General features: G+C 46.8%; 1 protein-coding gene across 1 annotated transcript in view; it reads left to right on the top strand.

The window, feature by feature from the left end:
* HUNK (hormonally up-regulated Neu-associated kinase) overlaps nt 1-20,852 on the top strand; it is a 107,177-nt gene that overhangs the window by 46,820 nt on the left and 39,505 nt on the right. Inside the window, exons 3-4 of the mRNA XM_076000491.1 lie at nt 7,756-7,811; nt 13,073-13,208. Of these exons, the coding sequence (XP_075856606.1) occupies nt 7,756-7,811; nt 13,073-13,208 (192 nt within the window). The remainder of the gene's footprint in view (nt 1-7,755; nt 7,812-13,072; nt 13,209-20,852) is intronic.

Raw genomic sequence — 20,852 nt, 5'->3', positions numbered from 1 at the left:
ATGGGATTGGAAATGTGAGGTTTTGCAAAGCTCTAGCCCAACAACTCTGTGGCTTGGGATATACAGTGGTCAGTGGCATTGCTTCTAAAGCTAGACTGCCTGTGTCCACATGCTGGCTCCTCCACTTAAAAGCAGCATTGGGTAAATGACTCAGGCTTTTGTGCCTCTCTTTGCACATCTACACAATGGGGATAATGGATTATGCACTTTACATGGTTGTTGTGAGGATTAACTGAGTCAATCCATGTGAAGTGCTCAAAGCCAAGATACTGCCTCAGGACCAAGTATGTGTTTCCCTGTAATTATTGCTCATTTTATACGCTCTGCAGCTGTTCTCTGCTTGCACCTTCCTTGCTATCTTTGCCTGGCTGAATCCTACTCATCCTCAAGTCCCAGCTCCAAGCTCACCTTATCCAGGAAGCCCTCCAGGTTGGGCCCCCTGATCATAGATTCCCACGCTCTGCTTTGTGTCCCAAACACTTATCCCACAATTACTTACTTGTTTGATATCTGTCTTCAGTACTGGCCATAGCTGAGCCCCGCGCCCAGCCCAGGGGGCACACAGTAAGGCTTTGTTGAATGAATGAAGGAAAATGGAATGAATACTGCTAGTGTCAGAGTTTGCGCTGGGGTGGAAGCCTTTCTGGTAGCCAGTGGCTTGTTCTTTCTGGACTATTCCAAATTTTCCCTGGGATTTCAGGGGAGTTTCTTCACTGACTTATGCCAGTTTGTTTATTTTTCAGGTCACAATTTGTAGAGTGGTGTCTTTCTAGTGAATAGCTCTTTTCATTTTTATAAACAGAATTCACTTCTAGAACATTACAGGAACTCAATAAAGGTTTCATTTTGAATAAGTAAATCAGGGACCTGCTTAACAAATTATTCTTGTGTTTTATCAAAATGTCTATTATTGCAAATAAATCAAAGATTTGCAAATCATTTGATTTTAATACAGTGCTTCTGAGGATAAGACCTACCCAAAAAACTTTTGTTTCTTGCAGAAGCCTGTTGCCTCAGCAGTTGTGTGCTTGGGGAGTTTTGGATGCTTTGATCTTATTATTAAAATCCATCTTGTGGCCATCCCCACGGGCAAAACGTTCTCCCCCAGACTTAATTCTGCCTGAGTTTGGTCTACCCTCCCCGGGCTGCTTCTCTCGTGACCTTTCACGTGGGGGGCCGTGCCCCCTAAAACTGTTTGCTATGGCCAAATTAATCAACCCTCTTAAGTCTTCTCTGTGCTCTTTCCTCTTGACCTTGTCTTATCATCTTTACCTTTATTAGCCTCAGCTCCAGCCTCTCACCTCATAACCGTGCGGTCTCATTGGAGGGGCCCACAAAGGACTTAGTTGTGCCTCCTCTCATTTCCTTCTTCCCCCGGCCTGCTGGGTAACCCCTCTTATGCTGGCCAGCTTCCAAGGAGGAATCAGAGCTTGGAGAGTGGAAATGACTTGCCCAGGGCTGGTCGGTGGGTCAGTTAGAGTTCACTGTGGCCAGTCTTGGACGCTTTGAGATGACCATCTTTAGAGAAATGCAGTGAGAGTTTGGAGGGGTGGGGGGAAGGTGGGTGGTAGTCTGTTGTGAACCTTTAATTATTAGTAATGGCCTGTTAGTGCTAGTTCTTTTGAAAGAATCTAGATTAGGTGATTAGGTGATACCTGGAGGGTGTTGTTGGGGTTCAGGAAACAGCACCCCCAAAATGAAGGCTTCAGAAGCAAAAGTTTTTCTCTGACCTTCCCCTGTCCTCCTGTCTCTCAGTCCCATGCTCTCCCGGGGCTAGCTTAGCCTCAAAAACTGGAATCCCTCTTCCCCAAGGTGGGTCTTAGAAACCAGAGCTTCTTTACTCGAAAGCCAGCTGTAACACCTAACAATATTCTGTGTAAACCTGGCCATGAAGAAATTAACTGACCTACCTTGACTGTTGTTCATAAGATCCCCCATTTGAGAGAGGGCCCGGCCCCACACCCAGAAGGAAGGATGCTGCTCAGAGAGGCCAAGAAGGATCTAGACAGACAGGCCTTGCTGGGTGTCCCCACCCAGTCTGTTAGCATTAGATCAGTCCCTTCTTGTCCAGTCGTGTTTCTATATGGGGCTGTCCATGCTTTGTTGAACCTAAACATTAAAATGGACAACGTCCCCTGTATCTTTGTGCCTTCACTCTGAAGGCTCCCCTGTATGCATGTTAAATACATGTGTGTGCCTGTTCTCCGTCTGCCCCATGTCAGTGGTTTGTCAGTGAAACTTAAGGGGGCCGAGGGCCTTGGCCTCTGCAAGGGGAAGAGTTTTCTTATCCTGGGGTTTCTCTAGGTCTCCGGACAAACACCCCCACACACGATGGAGTCAGGTCTGTGGAGGGCTGTGGTGACGAGTGCTATGGGACATTTCTCTCTGGAACGGCCCGTCAGCAGAGGAGTTCCAGAAGCCTCCTGGGCCCGCGCCCACCTTCCCTCCTGCAGCCTCTTCCCCGCCGGGCTCGCTCCCTCCGCTCCCAAAGGGCCGCTCCAGGCTTCTCTCATTTGGTTTGTTCCCAAGACATTCTGTGTCCCCTCACCCAGCACTGTCCTGGTCAACCCACCTTCCAGCGCCTTCTACAGGTCACGCCCCGTCCCCATAGAGGCTTCCCCTGAATCCTCTCCGAAGCCCCTCTGGCCTAGAAAAAGCTATCTCGCATCCATCCAGGGGTCGTCCCCCTCGCCTTCCGTTTTGTTCTCGTAAAGTTATAAGTTCACACTGGACTTGGAATGTACCTGCCACAGAGAGGAATTCTTCGTGCTGCAAGACTGAAGGGAGACCCTCCCACTTCCCTCTCCTCTCCATGAAAGTGGTCCTGGTGACTCGGGTCGAGGACACTGATGTGACGTTGAGCGTCCATGTCCCCTCCCCCATCGCCACGTGCAGACCCAGCTACCCTTGGTACCTTCCTTTCCGTGGGGCAAATCGCACGCTTAGCAGAGCAAGTGTTTTGCTCTTGGATGGAGCTAGAGTAAACACCGTGCTTTTCATGTGGACCGCAGAAGGTCTTCTCATGGAGCCAGTTTTCTGAATAATGGAGACCTGCCACTATTTCTTTTAAAGGCACACTGTGGAGCCGGGTGTGGTGGCACATGCCTGTAGTTCCAGCTACTCGGGGGCTGAGGTGTGAGCATTGCTTGAGCTCAGGAGTTCAAGGCATTGCACCACTGCACTGCAGCCTGGGCAACAAAGCAAGACCCTGTCTCTATTTTGTAAAAATAAATAAATAAATAAAGGTATACTGTAATATGCGAACACTAAAACCTTATGGATAAATTCACCCTTTTCTTAATTCAAGAAGGTGTCTACCTAATTTTGTGTTCTCTTGGAGTCATTTGTGGCCTCTTTGGTCATTGTTGAGTAGCTGGGGAGAGGGTCTGGGTGGCTCTCTGTGCTGAATGGAGTCAGGAAATTAACTTGAGGTGGCCAGGGATGCTCTGCAGTGACCTGCCTCAGTGAGGCACTTGGGTGTATCCGTACCATTCTTAGTACCGATCGCTTAGGAAAGGGAAACATATCCGAAAGCTGCTTTAAAAGAGTTCATACTTTATTTTTTTTTTTGGAGTGGTTTTAGGTTTATAGGAAAATTGCGCGCAGAGACTACAGAATATTCCCACATTGTTCTCCCCATTATGAATGCCTTGTGTTAGCGTGGCACGTTTGTTACGATTGATGAACCAACATGGATGCATTCTTATTATAATAACTAAAGCCTGCAGTTTACATTAGGGTTCACTCTTTGTGTTGTACTGTTCTATAGATTTTGACAAATGCACGATGTCATGTATCCACTACTGCGGTATCATGAAGAATTCTTTCACCATCCTAAAAACCCTCTGTGCTCCACCTGTTTATACATCCTTTCTTCCCTTCCCAACACCAGCCTCTGGCAACTATTAATACTAATCTTTTTCCTGTCTCCACAGTTTTGCCTTTTCCAGAAATGTCATATAGGTGGAGTCAAATAGTATGAGGCCTTTTCAGACCTTTTTCAGCTTCTTTCACTTAAAAACGTGCGTTTGAAGTTCCTCCTTGTCTTTTCATGACTCGATAGCTCAGTTCTTCTCATCAATGAATATTCCATTGTTGGATGTGCCACATTTGCGTATCCATTCACCTACTGGAGGACACCTTGGATGCTTCCAATTTTGGAAAGTTATAAATAAAGCTGCTATGAGCATTGATGTCCATAAGTTTTCCACTCATTTGGGTACATCCCTAGGTAAAGGCTATTTTAAACAGTGGGATTTTAGAGCCATTTTTCCTAAGGAGTCAGGAGGAAAGTATTCCCCGCTGCTTCTAGATAAGTTATGAAAGACAAGGCAGGAGGTGGAAATAAATAAAGCCCAAAGAGGTGGAATGTCCCTTTCACTGGGGTAGGGTGAGTACACTGAACTTCTGGACAGAGACTAAGGTATCAATAGCTCACCTTTCCATTAACTAGTCATGGCACCTTCAGGAGGTTAGACTGGTTGTCACTGGGATCTTTTAGAAGCCTGGACAGAGGGATAATGCAGTTTATGGGTAAATAATCCCAGTTAACCAGGTTTGTAACCAGGTTTGAACTTAGCGTTTATCCTAGGGGCTGGAGGTTGGTTAATTAATAGGGTTCAGTAACTCGGAACTGATTTTATTTTTCTCATTTTGCCTAATATATTTTTTAACTTCCTCCCCTGGTTTTATGACATCTCCCTGATTTTAAAAGTGTGTATTTTTTTCTTTTGCATTTTCTCTTAATCGTAAGTCTTCCATTTATATCATTCTTCCAATCATTGTGGTTGTTCTGTAGGTTTTCATGGCTACAGAAATACCCAGCTTAGTTTTATTATTCTTGGCAAATTGCTTTCTTTTATCTTGCCTCTTTAAGCTATTTCTCTCCACAGTATTTGTTCTGAACCAAATTTCTCCCTTAGCGTGGCTTCCATTCTTCCCTGGCAAAGAGGCTTAATTTCGTTTGAAACAAACTGTGGCCTTTTAGATTTAAATAATGTTGCCACTTTGTAATCAGTTTTCATGGAATCACAGTTGGGGCTATTGCTGGCATGCTATTATGTGTGTGCATGTGTGTGTTTTGGAATTACCATATATGCTTGGGTAGCAGTCCGGCTTATATTGTGTCTTAATTATCTTCAGAAAAGAGGAAGTGCCTTTTACAAAGTCCTTGCAAATCTCTCATATTATGGGGGCACGATTTCAAGTTCAGTGTTTTATTTTCAACAACAAAGTACTAGTTGAAGAAGACACATTAACCTTGTTTGGGCTCACCGAAGAGTTTGGGTGCTCTAGAAATCACAAGAATTCGCTAGAAAGGGAGGCAAAACATTTTACGTGGCTTTAATAATAACTTCTTAGAGATATGGCCTCCATTATGATAGTTTGAGAGACCACTCTAAAAACAACTCTCTGAACGGTTAATTTATCCAAATTTTAAATGAGTGCATAGGGTTTGGGATAAGATTTGCAGCAAGTGCATCACATACAGATTCAAAAAATGCTCTATCTCAAACATCCAGTCACCTGAAAGGCCATGTTACAGTGGAAGCATTGCACAGTGACTCCAAGGGCCATCGGGTTCTGCCTATGACAAGTTTGAATTAAATTATTTCATGAAATGTGAAGGTATGGAAAACAGTATTTCTAAAATAACTTATGTTAACATTTTAGTATATGATCTTAAATGTGATGGTGCAGCCTCACAGATAAATAGCATATAAATAGTCATTTAGTAATTCCATTGCATTCCTAATAATTATATCTTTGTGTTTTCCAACAATCTTTTTCTGAGGGCTGAGGTCTTCCTATTGGGAAAATGAGGGCTGCTGCCTTAAATTTGGGTCACCCTGTATTTGGATGTATATGATACCTTTAAAAGGCAGACATAGTTTCGAAGTATTCTGTGTATTTCATTCGGATTGAAGTGAAAGTATGGGTGCACTGGACTGGTGAATATCTGTTAATGTTCCCAGTTTTAATACAGATCTTGCCTCTCAGTGAAGTGTCCAGCCCTAAGGCTACCAGCACCCTTCCAATTTTGAATCTGTTGGACCCTTTGTAGAGCTCACCTTTTTTCTGCATTTGACTGCTTAGTTCTTCTTCCCCTCTTGAAATCCTGCCCTCGGCTGTTCCTGTGACAATAGCCTCCCTGCTGTCCCTCATGCCCCCCCCCCCAGTCTGCTGTGAATGTCACTGTTCCCCACCAGCCTATCGTCCCCCCCCCTTGGGCAATGTCGTGTCCTTTCCATTTCCACCCGTGCTGACGTTCGAACCTTGATATCTTGCCTGCAAGTTCGGCCCACACGATGCTGTTACGGTAGTTTTAAATATGAGCATGTTGCCAACATTTAAAAACTGAGATCCAATCCGGATTTCTGGCTTCTCTTGGAAAACGAGGTGAGCTGGCAGTGCTGGGACCGAGCTGTGAGCAACTGTCCCTGTTAAGTGGGCCACCGTTGTCTTGTTTGCCACAGAGAGTCCGCGCTGCTGCTCCCTTTTGTCTCTGACATTGACGTAGCGTATCTGTTGCCATTTTTGTTTTATCGTGATTACGCTATTCAATTCCGTACAAAAGAGATAAGAGGGAAAAAAATTTTCTTTTGCCCATCTCTCTATTGAAAAGTGGGAAAATAAAAGCTGGAGCAGTAATGGTGTGTTTCAAAACAATGGAAGAAAATATTTTTTTTCTAATGGAAGACGAAAATATTCTTGCATATTCAAAGTGTGCCTAGTTGGCAGTCTACGATTTCAGATGCCAGAGATTATCATCGTTGACCTTGATGGTTTTGATGACCAGTATACCCTTTTGCTCATATAAATATTTTTATTTCTGAAATCCAGAATGATCTGTTTGGTAATCTAGATTCATTGGTATTTACCGAGTTCCTGGCATGTGCAAAGGTACTGGGGTACTGTGGTAAGCAAGGCAGACATGTTCTCTGCCCCCAAGGAGCTTGCAGTCGGCTGGCACTGATACTACAGGCACCTCACACTCAACAGGACCGAGGGTGCACTTCTCCCTCCCACCTCCTCCTGTCCCTTGACTGTCAGTGAATGGCATCCCTGTTAACTGATTGGCATTCTTCATTCCATCTGGAACTTAATTCCTTTTGGTTCTGTAAAGTTAATGTATTCTTAGGCATAACACCAAAAATTAGGATACTGACATCTTCGGAGTCCATTACTCTATTCCGGATAATATCTGCTTGCTAAATAGATTGTCTTATTATCACCTGCCAATTTGTCATGATACCTGGGCTCCAAACTTAGCAGTCCTAGAACTGATCAATTAGATTGGCTTTTAATTTTTTTTTTTTTTTGATTGCTTCCCAGATCTGTTCCTTACTGTGGTTGATGTTGCTTACAGTGCTACAAACCCACGGCTGTATTTGTATTTCTTGGGCTGCTCAGGCAGCATCTGTCTTGAATGGTACATTCCACTGTCTCTGAACCCTCGTTCTGTTTGACTTCTATGTTCCGGTTTAGGTCTTACTTCCTTTAGAAACGTTTTATGACTCCTTCTGCCCTCTTTGCTCTCTGTCTTCTCTGAAACCCTTCTGCTTTTATAGGCTACAGCAATTAATTATTTCATGTCTTATAAATATCTACTTACTGATGGAGTGAGTTTCGGCAGAAACCTTTATGGATTGGTTGAAAGTGCCTCTAAAACAGTTCATTTCCCTTAAGAAGCAAAATGTCATCCTGCTATTTCAAATGCTTACCTGAAATGTTGTGTGGTTTTGTTTATTTCAGAGACTTGAAGATAGAAAATTTGCTACTAGATGAAGACAATAATATCAAGCTGATTGGTATGAATTTTCTTTTTAAAAACAAGATTATCTTTTAAATGTTGTGTTGTCAATTCTCAACTCTGAACATTACCCATGGTCTATATCCAATCCCCAGACAATATTCTAGATCACCTCCTTTTACCTCTGATATGTAACAATGGTTTTGAAAATGAAAATTAATTTTAATAATAATTTAAGCATAATTAGGAAGATAAAATACTGTAATGTGACTATGAATTGAATTTCACGGGCCCAAATAAATATTTGTTGGACATATGTTTCTTTAGATTATTCCAACTATAGCTTCTCTATAAATTCAGATGGAGCTGAGCTTTAAAGAGGTTACTTTTATTTGGATTAACTGGAAAACTTCTTAAAAATAACAGAAAATTGTTTGTCTGCAAACAAAAATGCTGCCTGTAGATTTACCATGTCTTATTCCACTTTTCAATGAATGTTGGGAAGCCCAGAGTAAGGGGAATGCAACTCACCTTCTCTTTTCAATACAATCTGTATCAGAGCCCTGTGGTACAATGGCCAATGGTGGCCTTGCAGAGGGATAATTAGAATTCTCTACCAATAGGAAGGAAGCTCCATGACAGAGTAAGTCATAGCTGGTTCATAATTCAAGGCCCACATGTTCATTTTCTAGAAGAATTCAGGGTTTTTATTTGTTTGTTTGTTTGTTTGTTTTTGTTTTTTGCCTAGATGGTTGCTCTTGGCAAAATCTGAGGACATCATTTTTACACCCATATATTAGACAGCACCATCTTTTATTCCTCTCTTTTCTTTCTTTTCCCACCTCAAATGTAAGTAATTTCTTCTGCCTTCATGGCTTGAAAAGACTTTATATTAGGGGAAAAAGAGAAGGAGCAAAAGAAGAACTTTGAGCATTTAACTTTTGCACCCAAGAAAGAACTTTTGTTTGGCAAATGCTGAAAATCATCTCAAGACTCTGCAAAATTTATCTTTTGAGTGACTTATTAGATACCTTGGAATCACAGCTCCCAACCCGGTAACAGCAAGAGGCTACACAGACCCCTGGGCTGGGTGATTAAACACCACTCACAGGTGTTGATAGATACACCAGTAACGAGAAGATTGACCATGAAGAGGAAACCAATTTTTCCCCAAAAGCATTGGAAAGAATCTATTCTTAGAAGATTCTTGGATAATGCAAAGAATCTTTTTTTGTTGTTGTTAAATTGTTTTACTATTGCACTTTAGCTGTCCTGAGGGCCAAATATGGAAGCCAGGAACAAGGCCTGTGTTGAAATACTCCCAGGATGCCTCTCTGGTTTTCATTTCCGGGATCTAGAGTGTTAGACAGAGGAGCCTCCTCGGTGGGGTGGGAGGAATGGAGGTAAAGGGACCTACACCTTGTCTTTGGAAGATGTGGAGGTGACAATGACAGAGTTGTTCTAACAGCAGCAGAGACTGTAAGAGGCCAGGCTTTGCAAAGGCTAAATTCACATTCCAGTAAAAGTGAGAGTAATTCACTTCCCCAGGCATGGTGTAGACTGAGGCTGGTGAGTCGTGCCAAGCGCAGTCCACCTCCCCATCAGGCACTGCCCGTCCTGTTTCCTTCCTTCACTTTTGCCCCCCTCTCTGCTCTGCTTTCTCTACTTTCTCCTCAAGTGACAGCCCTGGGTGACCATTTATAGACCCATCCTGGGGAATAAGCAGTGCCGACAAGCACAGACGCTTTCTTTGGTAGATTCTGGAAGAACCAATCACGGTGAACAGCGGGTACGTTGATAAGTAGCTCACAGATTGGCTGTATAATAAAACCGCTTAGAGGAGACCTATGCAAGTCAGTGAGGAAATTACACATCTAAATTACAGCCCACAGTCCTCTCAGCGAGTGTGATGGTTGCTCTTTGGATGCTGGGAACCGTTTCATTCTGGTCTCTCAGAGTCATTGCCTGGGAGCGGGGACAACCTGTGGATGGCACTGAAGCAGGCGTTTCAGGTCATGGGGTGAAACAGGCCCAGTCAGAAACCAGGATTCCTGAAACTGCTGGACAGGAGGCTCTGATAATTGGATTTCCCTTTGTTAGAACTCTTCACTTGGCTCCCAGGTTTTTCATGACCAGCTAACTCTAAACAGCCATAACTCACACCTGTCACTGAGAGAGACATTATACCACCCAGGAGGGCAAGTGGGAATTGCATTTTGTTTGGCAGAATCTGCATTTCCTGGTTTATGAGGGGAGTAAGGCCAGTTGTCTTGGGGGTTTCTTACCTTGGGTTGGGCAATTTGCATCACAGGTGTCTACTCCTGTCTTTCTGTAACTTGAAAGCCCTTTGAACCTCCTTGTCTTCAAAGGAATTACCTAGTTGTTTTTTCAAAGGTGATTATAGCTATTATCATTTCCTCTTAATAGTTTCTCTTTCTTTGAATAAGAAAGGTTTAAATAAATCTACTTAAACCATGTTTCAAATTAACTAGGATTACCAGGAGTAAGATTTGATTTAATCAGGATTTTTTTTCTGCCTTCAAAAAAAAAAAAAGGCAGTCTGATGTTTGGTAAATTTAGTATAATCTTAAAATGGAAGAGCTGCAACTTAGAACGGTTTTGCACTTCAGTATTCCAGAGCACTGCTCACCTGGGCGTTCTTGAGATTCATTTTGTAGCTCTCAGAAAAGGGAGTGATAATTGGCTGATGTCTTTAACAAATCTAATCGAGGCAGGCCCACATGACATCGCTGGGAGGTGAACTTCTCTCTAGTTGCACAATTCTAATTATAGGCAGATGTGTAAAATTCTAATAATTAACAATTATGAATGTGAAACGAACTGGTTGTTTCTCTACAATATATTTTAAATGAAGCCCTTTTGGCTGTATCAGCATAAGTCACTTAAAATGCAAGTTCTAGCTCCTCCACTCCCCAAATCCTGGGCTAATTTATCTTCTCGAAACTGTGTTTAAGATAAGGCCAGACTCTGTTCCCAAACTTGCCTGGGATGTGGAGGGAGATCTGGTCTCTTATCTTGCCTCTCTCTGCCCTCATCTGCTAATAAGCCCTTCTTTCTAGGCCCAGGTGGGGGGAGGGGGAGGGGCGGGTGGGGGTGGGGGATGGGGGTAGATGAGGGAGTGAATGGAATGTGGCCTCCCCTGCTGTTAACAGAACCCTGCTGAGATTAGGAACAGAGCCTTTTTCTCTAATCTCAGAAATTTAGAGATACATTTTCTGGGACTCCATTGAGATTGGGCCACTAACATCACCGGTCATAAAGCTTTCCTTAAAATGTTGCCCCAGATAATAACATCTTTATCCCATGGCGGAATTTTCCCACGGTAGGTGCTCTTTATGCATTCATGCATTTGTCCATTGATTAAAATTCTTTTAGGTTCATTTGCAAACCGAAAACAATGAAACAATCCTCTAATTCAGGGGTCCTCAAACTTTTTAAACAGGGGGGCCAGTTCACTGTCCCTCGGACCGGACCGTTGGAGGACCGCTGGAGAGTGCAGCGCACATTCCACACATGCGCGCTGAGTCGGCTGCTAAGCAGGACAGGCAGCGGTGACAAAACACCCAGAGGGCCGCATGTGGCCCCTGGGCTGTAGATTGAGGACCTCTGCTCTAATTTAAAGCAGGACATGATATTTCTTCTTATGAAAATATTCACCCCTCTTTCCTCCCACTTCCGAGTTAACTGGGGGGTGGGGTCTGAGAACAGGGTTCCTCCAGTTCTTTGTAACAAGTTATCTTCCCCTAAGATAGGCATGCAGAGCCGCCTCCCTCCACCACTCCTGAAGACTTCTCTTGTGCAGGATTTGTGCTGTTTCCTGGTGCCCGCTGGGCCTATGGGAGAGGAAATGGGGGTGGGAAGAGGGTGGGTGCAAAGGGAGAGAGGAGGAGGAGGAGGAGGAGGGAGGTTGAGAGAGAAAATGGAATCATAAAACAACAACAAGAGTTAAGTGTTTGGACATGCAGCAGTTTGGGTGATACTCAGAGCCTGACAGAGTTTCTGGAGCTCTGCTTGGATGAGATTCTCTTTAGAAAAACTGTTTCATTACACAGCTTAAGCCAGCGACTGTTGGAAACCTTTTCAGTTGTGTCATCTTGATCCGTGGTGTGCGAGTAACTTCACGGACTCCCAGTCCTGGCTTGTACCCTGTTTCTCCTCTCCTCGGCTTTCCTGCAACTTTCTCAATAGCCAGGCACAGATGCAGGCTTAGATGTGTTGGAGGGAAGGAGAAAATGCAGTCATGGAACTAGACGTACATAGTGCCGATTGAGAAAGCGTGAGAGTTTTTGTTCAAGACTTGGAGCCCTGCAGCCTGAGAGACTTGTGTTTGGGGAGGGCAAGTCCATAATATTTACACTGAAGTTCAAAGGATGAACTGGGATCTTAATTCTGAGATCAACAAAGATTGAGGAAAGATATCAGATTAGGGCATCACACTAACAGCTCTCTAATTACCTGTCAGTTGCAGTATCTTTAAGATCAAAAGTAAACACAGCACAAAAGGCATAATAGACCCAAAGTAGAGCTTCAGATGCTCTGGGCCTTTCTTTCTTCTTGCTGGTTGGCTTAATCATCCAAGAACAAAGCAACGCCATGCAGTCACTTAGTCTAGTTTGGGGGGCCATCTTTCCGGTGTTATTTTTCCAGCCAACATTCAGGGTTTTCTAAATGGCTGGAGTATATTTTTTTCCTCCCTGCTTCAGATCGCCATATGTGCTGAATACCTTTGGGGGGAATTTTTTAAAAGACTTTCATGAAGTGAAAACATTCAGCTGAAGAAGTCAACTGTAAATGGCCGGATCGTGTGTCACTGAGGGGGACGCAGACACCAGCCCAAGAAATCAATCTTCCTCCATCTTTCCCCCACGCGGCCACTTGGAAGTCAGCTAACTCCGAGCCCCTCTGCTTGTTCTCTCTTCCTGCCTTCGTCCTAGAAAGCAAAGCCTCTCTTTTTTTTTCCTGAATGACTCATTTACAAGATTGGATGAAAAAAAATAGGTTTCAGTTCAAGGTACTGTTAAGCTCCCGCCAGCTTTTACAGTGAGGCCCCATGTACAATGTTCCCAGCTCAGCCAGGGAACCACCACCTACATTCTTTTGTCTTGAGACTCATATCCAGAGGTTATGGTTTGCAGCTGCTGGGTTTGCCTTTTGGATGCTAAATGACGTGTTAGCCTGAGAGAATGTTTCCTGCTGCCTTTTTCCCCCCTCCTCTTTTTATTTTTTATTTTTTTTTACTCCCTTTTCATTTCTGCAATTTCCTAATTCGGAACTTGTGTTGTTCTCCTCTCTTTGCAGACTTTGGTTTGAGCAACTGTGCAGGGGTCCTGGGTTACTCCGACCCGTTCAGCACACAGTGTGGCAGCCCTGCCTATGCCGCGCCCGAGCTGCTCGCCAGGAAGAAGTATGGCCCCAAAATCGACGTCTGGTCCATGTGAGTTATTGCACTCCTAAGAGCGAATGTTTCTCCTGCTGTCTACACATTGCTCCTTTCTTACGAGATAATGCTAGGGGATTGGGGCTGACTATGTATTGTATCTGTGGTCCCCAAGCCCCAGGCTGTGGCCTGGTACCGGTCAGTGACCTGTTAGGAACCAGGCCGTGCACATGGTCTTCCATGAAACTTAGGAACCCGGCCGCACAGCAGGAGGTGAGCGAGCCAGCCAAGCTTCATCTGTATTTACAGCCACTCCCCATCGCTCTCATCACAGCCTGAGCTCCACACCCCGCCAAGTCCGTGGAAAAATTGTCTTCCTAGAAACTGGGCCCTGGTGCCAAAAACGCTGGGGACAGCTGTATTACGTGATAGGCTCTGGAGTACGCAATCAGGGTTTCTTTGGAGTCTGGCTTTTCTTTTTTTTTTTTTGAGACAGAGTCTCACTTTGTTGCCCAGGCTAGAGTGAGTGCCGTGGCGTCAGCCTAGCTCACAGCAACCTCAGACTCCTGGGCTCAACCGATCCTCCTGCCTCAGCCTCCCGAGTAGCTGGGACTACAGGCATGCGCCACCGTGCCCAGCTAATTTTTTTCTATATATATTAGTTGGCCAATTAATATCTTTGTATTTATAGTAGAGACGGGGTCTCACTCTTGCTCAGGCTGGTTTCGAACTCCTGACCTCGAGCAATCCGCCCGCCTCAGCCTCCCAGAGTGCTAGCATTACAGGTGTGAGCCACCGCGCCCGGCCCCTGGCTTTTCTACATAAACTGTCAGAGTGGCCTTTACCAAAATTCACTGAGGTGCCGGGGTGAGAAGCCATCAAAGTCCTGCCAGCAGGATCTCACATTTTGGCTTTGTGAGTCACTCACGTCCCTCCCTCCTGCCCGAGCTTCCCATAGACATCAGCGTGGAACTCCACGCGGCGCCTGGCCCACGCCCCTGTGGGCCTTGCTCTGCCCACCTCTCCTGCTCCCTGCACACTGCCCCGCCCTCTGCTTGTCCTCTCTCCCAGCCCTGCGCTTTGCACTTGCGATTTCCTTTGCTTGGGATGCGTCTCCCAGCTCTTCAAACAGCCTGCCTGTCCTACTGCTCCAGTCTTAATCCGGTGGCACCAGTGCTAAGATCTCACCATCCTTGCGTTCCCTGCCAGAGGGTCCCCCATACCCTCTCCTCACCCTTTCAATGTCCTCTTGAGCGCCTCTCTCTGCCTGTCGTTTTCCTGTTTGTGAGTCTGTTCCTTGTCTGTCGGGCAAGGACGCTGCATGAGGGGAGTGACCTTACTAGTCTGGTTCACCGTTTTATTCCCTGGTGTTCATCCACCGGGGGCAAATGCAATGAGTATTTGAAGGAATGACTCCCTGGTTGCTGCAGAGGCACCAGGGCTTGCTTTGGCTCTGGTCGTGCAGCCAGGTCTCTGCCAGTCCTGGCGAGTGAGCCCCCTCACTAGCTGCTGGATGTGATGGTATAGGAACCATGGGGAATCCTGGATCTGGGGTAGGACTAAATTCCTTGCTGTGGGGAGATGGCTCTACACAGAGAGTGAAATCCCGGTTAAGATGTACACTTGTGGCCGGGCACAGTAGCTCACACCTATAATCTCAGCACTTTGGGAGGCGGAGGCTGAGGCTGGACGATTGCTTGAGGCCAGGAGTTCAAGACCAGCCTGGGCAGCATAGCAAGACCCCGTCTCTAAAGAAAAGTAGACTCTGGAGATGAGAGGGGCTGGTTTGAATGAAAGAATGTGTTGACCTGGGACATTTCTGGAATTCCCCTGCCTCTATCTCCTCCTCACTGCTCACGTTCGCTGAATGCTTGCTGTGTGCCAGACACTATGTCACTTCATTTTCACAGTCACCCAGTGAAATCATTGCTCTCTGTTATCCTGTTTTATGAAAGAAGAAACCCATTATAAGAGAAACTAATAAAATTGCCAAGGTCATGGAGCTACTAAGTGGTGGAGCTGGGCTTGACCCAGGCAGTGTCCTTTTAGGCTCGCAGACACAGTACTGGCTCCTGAACATGGTGTGTGAGGTGCTTGCCTGCCCTGTGGCCTCGTTGGAGCATTCCTCTCTCCCTGTCCCCTGCCTGTCTCTCGCCAACCCGGCCTTGGCTCCTGTTCCTTGGACGCAGCCGCCCCCATTACATTTCTTCCCTTGTAAGCACCCTGCCTTCAGCCTGCAACTCTTTTTCCTGGCCCTGCACCCTTTCCCTTTCCCTCGTATTTCTTTGGGGTCTGGTGCCCTGGACCTCCCATGTCCCCTCCGGCCCCCTGCTCCCTGTTTTCCCAGCCCTCACTGTGTGGTCACTGTCCACCTGCTAGAACCCCCTGGGCTGCACCCGAGAGGGCAGGGACCACCTGGCTTGTTCCCAGGTTTCTCAGCACCTGGCACGGAGCCATGAGAAAGTGGGGGAAGAAAAAAGGAGGGGGGAGGGAGGGGAAGGAGAAATAAGGACAGGAGGGAGGGGTGGGTCTTTCATCCAGAGGAGCAGGAGCTGGAAGGTCAGGGAAAGGCTGAAGCTGGCGGAGAAAGCAATGGAGAAACGTGAGTCAGCTCAAGGGTCTAGAAGCGAGAGTTGCTCAGGACATTCAGGTTGGAGATTGAGAAGCAGCAGAGACCAGAATGACATGGGGAGGGGTAGGGAATCCCTGGACTTTCCTAGAAAGGGCCAGCTCTCCTGGAGCCCCGGCCGAGAGGGGGTGAGATAGGGCAGGGTCAGCTCCTGTGCCTGAGCGGGCTGGGGTGTCTGGTGAATCACCCCTGGTGCTCAGGACAGTCCCGCAAGGCACGGCTCCTACCTGCATTTTGCACGGACGGAATAGAGCCGTGAGTGTGGCGCAGCGGCGCATGCGCAGCCCATCAGTGGTGGGGCCAGGCTTAGCTGCAGCCTGAGCTCTGCGTCACCCCGGAGGTGCAGTGGGGTGCAGGCTGCACGTGGAAAGTGTGTCGTGTGGACCTGGTGGGATGGAGCCGGCAGCAGTGGCAGGGGACACCTTCTCTTCGAGGTGCCTGGTGGTTTCATAGGCATCACTAGTCAAAACTTTTTTAAAACTCTGCCCAGGTAGGCTTCAGAATCCTTCTCAACACAGCCCTCCTGGCAGCCAGTCCCAGTGGCTCGGAGTCACACAGGAGAGGAATTCCATCTGGGTTTCTTCCAGTACTTACGAATTCTAAGTGTCTGGCTTCCCTCAATAAATTTATTGAATGGATGAATATGAATGTGTGAGACTATCATCACTTTCTTAACAAGGGAACTCGTTCATGCTAAATGCAAAGCTATGAAAAGGAAAAGTTGTGTCCCAAAATTGAAAAGGTTGTGAGAGCCCATAAAACCAAAAGGCTCCTCCCAGGCCCCCGTGCGTGATAGATGACTACGGTGACAGGGAGGGGCGGGAGACGTAATGACTGTGTAGGGAAGAAGTCGGTTGATTACAGAGCAGGTGACAGTTTTTTTCCTGAGGTCCTGCCCTCAGGAGGACTGGTGTTGTCCTCTGTTTGTACGGTGTTGTCCTCCGTTTCCATGGTGACAAGACTCGGCCGTGAAGGGGACCCCTTCCAGACCGTGGCTGATGCAGCAGGCATCTCCTGCGAGTCTGGAGCTGCAGGCCGGAAGGAGCCACGTGCCGAGTCAGAACTGGAGGAGGCGCCGGGCTGAGGCTCGTGACGAGTGTCACAGCACTCCTTAAAATGCAGCATGGGACTCCTGTCCCCGCCAGCTAGTGGTGGCATGGGAGCACATCAGTTTTCCTGTCTGGAGACATCCAAAGGGAGATGAAAGGCACAGGCTGCCAAAAGGTCAGTTTGAAGCTCGGACTTCGTTTTTGTTCCTTCTGCCGAGTCACTCGGCCAGGGACAAGAACTGACATTCAGTGACCACGGACCTTCCATTTCTCAGGTTGGGGCCCCATGATGACAGTAAAGGGATCTGTCCCCCAGTGCGGGTTCTTTCCATTCCACCTGGCCCGCTGCCACCTGCTCTGTCTCTGTCATGCACAGAAGCAGGGACTCTACTGGACGGAGGAGGGGCCGGGAGGGCTGTGTTGAGAGAGATTCTGAGGCCTAGCTGGGCCTGGACCAGGACGCCTGGACGCTTCAGGGGCTGTCCACTTTAGGGGCTGTCCTTCCGGCCAGGGAGCAGCTCGCTTCCCTCCCCGACCCTGGCCCCTGGCACGGCTGGGCTGCTTCTGGGGCAGCTGGACATTTCTTGGCTTAGTTGTACTTTTCTTTTCCCATGAAGGTGACGTGTCACGCACGGCTGCAGGTGCTCTGTGAAATAAAGCACCATATTTGCAAGCCTGTGAGGAGTGTGGACGGGGTCTTTCAGGTCACCGTGGCATGGCTTTGGAGGCCCATGTCTGATCTCCAGGGGGACCAGAAACTGAAGGCCCAAGAGCCCCCATTCTGGTGCCCCATGGTGAGGATTTGGGGAGGAGAGTCTCACCTTGCTGTGGCCACAAGGGACCGTGTTTTATTCTTTCTTTTTTTTTTTTTTTTTTTTTTTTTTTGAGACAGAGTCTCGCTTTGTTGCCTAGGCTAGAGTGAGTGCCGTGGCGTCAGCCTAGCTCACAGCAACCTCAAACTCCTGGGCTCAAGCGATCCTTCTGCCTCAGCCTCCCAAGTAGCTGGGACTACAGGCATGAGCCACCATGCCCGGCTAATTTTTTCTATATATATTAGTTGGCCAATTAGTTTCTTTCTATTTATAGTAGAGACGGGGTCTCGCTCTTGCTCAGGCTGGTTTCGAACTCCTGACCTTGAGCAATCCGCCCGCCTTGGCCTCCCAGAGAGCTAGGATTACAGGCGTGAGCCACCGCGCCCGGCCTATTCTTTCTTATAAATGAGGTTAACTGCGGCCACCAACTGCCTGGAGCACTTCCTTAGGGCATGAGGCCATAGGCCCTGTGCCGAATTCACAGGGGTGGCGTAAGTTAGGCTAAGAAACAAAAGGGAGCTGTGCGCCTTGCCCTGTTTTGTGCTGCTATAACTAAGAATGCCTGAGACTGGGTAACTGATAAAGAACAGAAATTTATTTTCTTGAAGTTCTAGAGGCTGGGAAGTCCAAGGTCAGGGTGCCAGAGGTTCACTTGTCTGGTGAAGGCTGCTCTCTGCTTCCAAGTGGCTCCTTGATGCTGCATCCTCTGGAAGGAGGAACACTGTGTCCTCACGTGGCGCAAGGCAGAAGCATGACAGAGGTGAATGCTGCGTGTGGCCTCTTTTATAAAGGCTTTAATCCCATTCACAGGGGAGGAGCCTTTATGGCCTAATCACCTCGTAAAGGTCCTACCATTGGCCATTAAGTTTCAACACCTGAACTTTGGAGGGGACACATTGGAGCCACAGCCCGGTGTGCGCTGTTTTTACATAAGCGCACATGCGGTGTGCCAGAAATGTGTCCTCCATTCAGTAAATATCCACAGTGCTGGGCGCTGTGCCGAGTGCTGCGTGCAGGTGGTGAATTCGATGCCTCAGTCGGTCCTCACTCCTGTAATGACACTTGCCAAAAACGTGGCCATTTCTCTCTCTCTCTTTTTTTTTTTGAATCTGACACACTTATCTACTGCTGTGGACTAAATTGCAATTTGTATGTTGAAACCCGAACCCCCAGTGTGATGGTATTCGGCAGTGGGGTGTTTGCGAGGGGATTGGGTTTGAATAAGGTCATGGGGGGGGACCCCGTGATGGGATTAGTGCCCGTGTAAGAAGAGACACCCGAGATCTTGCACGTGCTCTCCGTTTCTGCCACGTGGGCACATAGTGAGAAGGTGGCCCTACAGGCCAGGAAGAGGACTGTCACCAGAGCCGGACCACACTGGCATCCTGATCTCAGGCTTCTGGCCTCCAGAGCTGTGAGAAAACACATGTCCGTTGGTTGAGCCACCCAGTCTGTGCCATTTTGCTATGGCAGCCTGAGCTGACTGAGACACCTGCTTACCTGTAAGTCTCACCTGTAAGCAAATACCATGTGTCAGAGGAGGCAGGTATGGCTGCTTAGCTGGATTAAGTCAAGAAGGCGTGGTGGGAGTTGAGTTGGCTGGGTGGAGAAGAGGTGGGGAAGCTTTCTAGGCAGAGGGAGCTGAGTGTGCAAAGGCTGGAAGGCGTGAAATACCTGATTGCTATTGCTCTTAATCATGGCGAGCACATAAAAGTTCAGAGCCTCCTTAAAGGAGGATTAATTTTCTCCTGCTTTGGGGTATTGTGTCTGAGATACGGGTCAGGTTTCTGGTGGGTGCCCATGACTTTGCTGGCAGAATTGGAAATGGAAAACCCAAAGAGAATTTAATTTGAAAGGGTGTTTAAAAAAGAGAGTGAAAATGGAACCAGTTTTCTCCCTGGGTTAGACACTTAATATAAAATGTCTTCTCTTTTTATTGCTCTGAAACAACAGCAGAATGAAGAGTTCACTTCCAAAATCCAAAGCAACCCCCTTCCCCCAAAGGTTTTGGATGAATGATGGGGACTTAACTGTGTGATTTCTGAGACTGATTTAGGAAGATGATCAGCCTGTCATTGAAGGAAATCTTGGGAAAGAAAACTCTTACTCACAAATGGGCTCCTCAGGACCCTCCGGAAGTGAAGCAGGAATTAACAGTGGAAATGGGAAATGGTGCACTCCTTCTTGGAGGTTTTCCATTATTTTCAATTGTCACTATTTTTGGGTACCATAAAAAATATCCCTAAAATCATTCACTTCTTTCCTTTAGTCTAGGTGACTGAACTATGGTGTGTGTATGCATATATGTGTGTGTGTGTGTGTGTGTGTGTTTGTATATATAATTGTGTATATGCGCACACACACATCTGCAGTGAAATGAACCTCGAAATTTCAGATACAAAACCAAAAATGTTCATTCTGGTACATCAATCCTTTATTGTTGCCAGTTGACTGTTCCTCAGAGTGGCATATATGCTAATTCTAGAAAACTTGAATGCAGATGTAGTTTTTGATTGAAAAGAGCCAAGATTAACTTTATTGTCAGAGTATTACAGTGCTTGTTTGCAACCTCCCTACAGGTAAGGAAAACAGAAATGGAGAGTTCCGGCCTCAGAGGATTGAGAATGCAACATTTTTGCAATGAGTTCTTCTTTGCTCTTATTGGGGCCCCTGGGGTGGGTGAAGCATTTGTGTGAAGACAGGTGCCTTGTGGAGAGTCATGCACAACACGCTCAGATCACCGGTGACTTCTCCAGGGAGCTGTGACTCTGTGTCTTTTTTCTTTGGGATGGCAGGTGATACCCAAACTTTTCTTCCAGGGAACACTTTTGGGTACCCCATTAGATACCAAGACCACCATTTGGCTTCTGAGTTAATTCTGAAGATTCCACATTTGTAGTTCTTGGGGCCCGTTTCCCTCACCTGCCAGCTGACCTTAAGCAGCTCTCTTTCCTCCTCTGGGACATCAGGGTATTCCGCGATGACTCACCCTCCTCTCTTTCTGCTGGGAAAACCCCAGTCACGTTTCCTTGGTGCCCTCGCTCACCCCGGTCTCTCGTCGCGCTCATTCTTTAAGGCTGTCTTTGATTCTTGGGAATCCCACGTCTGCCACAGAGAACCTAGAAAAGCCCCTGGGCCATATTTCAAAAGACCCATCAGGAAATTCTGAACATGTTTTGAAACTCCTACTAATTCTATGGGATTACAGAGG

The sequence above is a fragment of the Microcebus murinus genome, chromosome 1 (assembly GCF_040939455.1).
Source record: "Microcebus murinus isolate Inina chromosome 1, M.murinus_Inina_mat1.0, whole genome shotgun sequence".
In the NCBI taxonomy this organism is placed as follows: domain Eukaryota; kingdom Metazoa; phylum Chordata; class Mammalia; order Primates; family Cheirogaleidae; genus Microcebus; species Microcebus murinus.
Note: the sequence above shows the minus strand (reverse complement) of the source record. Positions and strands in the feature narration are given on the sequence as shown.